The following is a 6,064-nucleotide window of genomic DNA, read 5'->3' as shown; positions in this document are numbered from 1 at the left end:
TGTTGTCCATCATGGACATCTTGAAGATAATCAGGCGTAAGCATTATTGTTGTGTGTGAAATGCGACTTGTTGGAGCTACTCGTTTTCTTTACTTATCTCTTTATTATACATTAGTGGTTTTTAATGCTCTGATCGTGTAACATCGAGGGCGGGAGTTCGTTATGCTTTATGTTGATGTTGATTTTGTTGTTTTAAAGTTTAGTACTTTATTTATGAAGTTGTTATGAAATGTTTTTCCGCTGCATAGTTTCAATTGGTTGATATATTTTTGAAGGGTTGTCATTGATGACACCTTAAATTGTCGTGTAAATTTTGTTAATCAAGTTTTGAGGTTTATGGTGTTAGGGAGGACATTGTCGTTTTTCATCCCTAATTATATGTTAATGTGTGATCAAATTAGATATACATTTCAATGCAATTTTCTACTTTTAAATTTTCTATTGTTTGGAATTTTAGTTGAATCTCTGAAATAATGAAAAAGATGAAGATGATATTAAAAGCTCATAAACCTATTTAGTGTCGGATTTTTTCTTTATTAAATTAATCACAAAAGATTAATATTTCATGTCAACAAAAACTAACCAACATTGTCATTTGAATGAAAAAGATTAATTTCATACTATTTAAAAGGTTGGATGATTATGTTTAAGTTAAGAACTAAAATTAATTTCGAATAAAATATACCGACAAAAAAGTACTCCCACTTTCTCATAAAAGTGTTTGGTTTACAATTTTTCTTTGTCTCAAAATAATTGTCATTTTTACATTTTCAATGCAACATTTATTATTTTTTTCTATCATATATTTATTAATTAAATTTTACTTTATTATTAAGGGTATTTTAATAAATGATACTCCCTTCATTTCTTTTTAACATTTTTAAAATAAACATTTGTTTCTTTTTATTTGTTATTTTAAAATTTAAGGTGACATTAATTATTGTTTTATTAAAATTACTTTTAATTATTTATTAAAGAGAGATAAAGGTCGAATAAATTAGAAAGAAGACAATCATTATTTGAAAAGTAATAAAAATTATTAACTTTTTTTTATATGCCAGAAAAACCAAAAAGAGAAAATTAAAAAGAAATAAAGGGAATCATGTATAACTCAAATAAAACATTTAATTCATTAATTTATATAAAAAAACAATTCATTAAAAAGTAAATAATTTATTACAATGGTGCAAAATGGTAAATGACAAGGTAACATTCGAACAAGAACAACACAGTATCAGTAACTATTTTGCAATCGCTGGGGTTATTTGGTTCACTGAGTAAAGAGCGTTTCGATTCAGTACTCACTGAATGAGTTGATCCATCACCGGAAGAAGAGAACAACGACGATGAGGTTGAATCTGTTTCCGTTTCTCTTCGCATTTACCATTCTATCCCTATCCTCGCATGTTCTATCCACCTCCGATCTAATCCTCACCAAGGTTGACCGTCGTGTAAGTCCTCCCATCCCTTTCATTTCACCGTTTAGGGTTTCGTTTCGATCTTCTTCCGTTTTCTCTACATTCTATTCACAAATCCAGAATCTACCGAAATCGCTTCATTTCAATTTCTCCGATCTACTATATATCGCCGGTGTATGTTGCTTCTTCTTACCATTGTTTTCTTATTCTTTGCAGATTGATCTATCATCACAAATTGTCCGCACCATTACTTCTCTAAAGGTGTTCAAATATCGTTCCTATTTTATATTGTTTCTTGATTTTTAATTGCTCTGAACACGATGCATCTTATTTCCTTTGATATTTTGATTTACTTTTCTTCATATTATCTTCCTCAGGTAGAGAATGCAGGATCTGATACTGTATCAGAAATCTTGTTGGCTTTTCCTGATAGCCATGCAAATTACTTGGCATATTTGAAAGCAGCACTTAAGGAAGGAAAAGGAAAGGCGAAATCCTCTTCTGGTGCTGGTTTACCTTATGAAATTGTCCAGCCGAAAGATGCTCCCGCTTCCTTGAAAATTTATTCAGTAACTTTACCTAAAGGCCTTGCCAAGGGAGAGACTCTGACATTGGATGTCTTGGCGGTTTTTACTCACATTTTGCAACCGTTTCCGGAGAAAATTACTCAGGCCGACATCCAGCTTCTGCTGTTTCAAGAGACTGCGCAGTATCTTTCTCCTTATCCCGTGAAGGCTCAATCACTCACTGTTAAATTACCCGAGGCTAGGATAGAGTCCTACTCAAAATTGGAAAATACAAAACTTCAGGGTTCTGAATTGAAATATGGTCCATATGAGAATCTTCCTCCATATTCGTACTTGCCAATTGTTATCCACTTTGAGAATAATCAGCCGTTTGCCGTTGCTAAAGAGTTGGTACGGGAGATTGAGATTTCCCATTGGGGAAATGTGCAGATCACAGAGCATTATAATCTTGTTCATGGCGGTGCTCAGAGCAAAGGAGAATTCTCTAGGTCACCCTGTTTCTGTGATTCTGAATTATTATTTGTGATGTTAGCTTGACATGAAATATTAACTAATTCTCTGCTGCAGGCTTGACTATCAGACCAAACCGTATGTAAAGGGTGCATCAGCCTTTCGGCGTCTTTTTGCTAAGCTGCCACCAAGAGCTCATTCTGTGTACTACAGGGATGAAATAGGCAACATTTCCACTTCTAGTCTGTGGGGTGACTCAAAAAAGGTGGACATTGTCACGTTGGATGAACGTGTTTAGTCTTAAATACTGTTGCTAGCATTTGTTAAAATAATAATTCTTTGAAAATTACAGACAGAACTGGTGATCGAACCCAGGTATCCAATTTTTGGTGGCTGGAAAACTGCCTTTACTATTGGATATGGGTTGCCACTTCAGGACTTCTTGTTTGGCATCGATGGAAAGCGCTTCCTTAATATTTCGTTTGGTTCCCCCTTTATCGAGTTGGTAATAGACACTCTTGTTGTGAAGGTGAGTGATCATTTTATCTTGTCATAAATTTCTTTTCCTTTTTTGTTGTTGTTGCAAACTGGAATCCAATCTTTGGAGAGTTTGTCTGTGAGTTATGCACATCATAGTTTACCTTTATATTTTTCAGAGTAATTAGAAGTATAGCATGGGAAAATGAATTTATTTATCTAAATATTAACTTTTCAGTTTTCTGTGATTAAGTTTTTGAGAATATAAATGTGAACTCTATTTATTTTGTACGCGTCTAATTAGTAATTAGTTGTTGACATAAGAGTTGTTAATCATTCCTAAATTCCAAATAGTTTTACAGAGTTCATTTTTTGCAAATTTTCCTGCTCTGTCTTTGTTTGTTGTCATTGCAATATATGGTGTAGGTATGTATGACTTACTATCACATCTGCCCGGTGCTTGCAACTTTCAGGTTGTTTTGCCAGAGGGTTCAAAAGATACTTCAGCATCTGTTCCATTTTCTGTGAAACAAAGGCACGAGGTAATACTATTTTGATATCTTCTTCTAAACTATTGCTGATAGATATCTATGCCTTTCCCTTTTTTGGGTTTTATAGTTCATCCTTATTATTGTTGCAGACAAAGTTTTCTCACTTGGATATTGCTGGTAGACCTGTTGTTGTGCTGGAGAAAAACAATGTCGTGCCTGAGCATAATGTGCATTTTCAGGTATTACCGTTGTATCTTTTTTGGAGGCTAAATGGTCTAAAATTGAACTAGGTGGAGGCTAAATGTTCTAAAATTGAACTAGCCAGCTACTAACAATTAAAATGCATTTTTAACTTAATACGATCCACAAGCATTTTATTTTAACAAAAGATATTATCCTGGATTGGTAAGGATGGAAGATTATATCCAGAATTGCATGTACTTGTCATTATTGAATTGGTTATTCATATATTTGGTTTTTTTTTTTTTTTTTAATTTGGAAAAACCTAAGTCTCATGATAAAAAGAGATAAAGCTTAAAAATAGTTCATAAAAGCATCACTTAACTTACAAGTTGGTTTTGTAGGCTGATTTATGTCCAATGAAAAAACCATAATATAGTATCAAAGCCTATCCATTCAGGTTGCCCACCAAAAGTTCCACGTGCCAAGGTCAATAGTACTAGGCATGATGGGTGCATTGAGAAAAATTCAAATACTACATTGAAAAAAGATAAGACCCGAAAATAATTTATAAAAAGGATGCACCCCCTCACCTTACCAATCTGTTTTGTTAGGATAAGTTAAACTTGATATATAATGACCTAACTGTCAGTAGTCACATATAAAAGGCTTATTTTCTATGACTGAAGCTATGTTATTAAACTCGGCCTTTCCTGCCGTTATCTCGGCACAGAACAGCAAAACCAAGAAAATTGCGTCAGACCGTGCCATTCCGTCACAAATGGGTGACTCGGCTGGAACGACTGCAATAATGGGATTGGATTCGGAACTACGGCACGCTGACGCGGCCGTCTATGATATTATCCTTAAAATTTTAAGGATAGCAAGGTTATTTTATTGAATTTTATTGGCATTTGCAAGTATGTTTTGGCCTAAGACTTATGCTTTTATTTTTAAACATGAATACTTCATAAAAATATCTCCAAACTTCACAAAGTATACTTGAAACATATGTTATCAATATCGGATAGCCGCAAGGCATGGCCATCTCCAAAAATGAAACGGGAGCGGGGCAGTGGAACGGCCGATATTTTAGTATCTGTTAGGTGTAGTTCTTACTGATTACTAATGTCTGTATTGCAGGTCTATTATAAGTTCAACAGACTCTCTATGCTCAGGGAGCCATTGATGTTGATTTCTGGGTTTTTCTTTCTGTTTGTTGCCTCCATTGTCTACATGCATGCAGACTTGTCAATCTCCAAGACTTCTGCATCTTATTTGGCAAAGCTCCAATGGGAAGAGGTAAATCATGTTGACATATACAAAATCTAGTATTTGCAGTTGATTATGGTACTTACACAGTAAACTTTTGTTTCATCATTCAGGTTCAAGCAACTGTTCATCAGATCCATAATATCATTAGCCTTTGCTTAACAACACATGACAAGCTAGAAGCATCCTTGCGTGATCTTTCCAGGTCAGGAGATATTCAAGCGTGTAAAGCAACCCGAAAATCAGTTGATAGCTCGCTGAAAGAGATCACAAAGGAGTTAAAATCACCTGTAGCATTCTTGCAGTCTTCTCCACAAGCCACACCAATATTACCCAAGGTCGTGATGGAAATGCTTTAAAATAAATAAAGATAGATATACTTTCTTCCATGTAAAATTTCCCTCTTGATTTATAGTTCCATAATATATCTTTTGGTTTTTCAGGTGGAGGAAGTTATTGCCAAGGAGAGAGATTTGCAGGAGAAGCTTATGGCAAAACACTCTACCGTTGTTGACTGTTACGAGAAGAAATTAGGAGGAAGAGAAATTGAGAATCGGATTGCCTCACATCAGCAGAAAATTACAGCTCTGAGGCAAGAGATTGACTATCTTCTGGAGTTGATTGATGAGATATGATAGATGGATAATACTGCTTGAGATGGTATCGGGCTCCCATTTTGACCTTGCTATACTTGATTTAGGTCAGAAATTTTTAGCAGTTAGATGGTTTCTAAGAGGCTAGCGACACTTGTTTTGCGTGGGTGAGAACTATGTTGTTGTCTATTGTGTATTATGTTATGAGAATTTCAGCATATATATCCTCCTAGAATAAGGATATAATCTTATTTGTTCTGTTTTTTTTTTTTGTTATAACCCAACTTTTCACCCCCTCATTTCTTAATAACTTCGCATTAGTGTTTTAGTTATTGGCTTGGACGACGACTTTCAGTGTCTTGTTGGATCGTTCACGACTTCATGCTAACATTAAGGTGAAATCATCTCATTCATTTTGCCACCCCTTAATTTTAAACGGATGTCTACAATTTGTTGAATACAAAATTAAAAAAAAAGAATGATTTCTTACCATCTAAGTTAGGGTTTGGCAAAATGAATGCATATGAATTGAATTGATGAAAAGAATCCATTAATTCATTAACAATTCATTAATCAAAACAATTAATTAATTCATAAAAAAAATTCAATAATCTATTAACAATCAAGAAAAACTTTTTTTTTATAAATTAAATCCA

General features: G+C 34.0%; 1 protein-coding gene across 1 annotated transcript; it reads left to right on the top strand.

The window, feature by feature from the left end:
* The first annotated feature begins 1,206 nt into the window (after positions 1-1,206).
* LOC127079813 (dolichyl-diphosphooligosaccharide--protein glycosyltransferase subunit 1A) lies at positions 1,207-5,736 on the top strand. Its single transcript, XM_051020182.1, has 10 exons — positions 1,207-1,451; positions 1,635-1,679; positions 1,796-2,433; positions 2,513-2,660; positions 2,748-2,924; positions 3,346-3,414; positions 3,513-3,602; positions 4,687-4,845; positions 4,929-5,153; positions 5,259-5,736. The coding sequence occupies exons 1-10, from the start codon at positions 1,347-1,349 to the stop codon at positions 5,448-5,450; spliced, it is 1,848 nt and encodes a 615-aa protein (XP_050876139.1). The 5' UTR covers positions 1,207-1,346; the 3' UTR covers positions 5,451-5,736.
* The last annotated feature ends 328 nt before the right edge of the window (positions 5,737-6,064 follow it).

This window comes from Lathyrus oleraceus, chromosome 5, assembly GCF_024323335.1.
Source record: "Lathyrus oleraceus cultivar Zhongwan6 chromosome 5, CAAS_Psat_ZW6_1.0, whole genome shotgun sequence".
Lineage (NCBI taxonomy): Eukaryota > Viridiplantae > Streptophyta > Magnoliopsida > Fabales > Fabaceae > Lathyrus > Lathyrus oleraceus.
Note: the sequence above shows the minus strand (reverse complement) of the source record. Positions and strands in the feature narration are given on the sequence as shown.

Bases quoted from the DNA above. Each gene is read 5' to 3' on its own strand.
- LOC127079813 (XM_051020182.1), top strand. From the start codon at position 1,347: ATGAGGTTGAATCTGTTTCCGTTTCTCTTCGCATTTACCATTCTATCC. The intron at 1,680-1,795 runs GTGTTCAAATAT...TATCTTCCTCAG, and splicing joins GCACCATTACTTCTCTAAAG to GTAGAGAATGCAGGATCTGA. The intron at 2,661-2,747 runs GTGGACATTGTC...TGAAAATTACAG, and splicing joins TGTGGGGTGACTCAAAAAAG to ACAGAACTGGTGATCGAACC.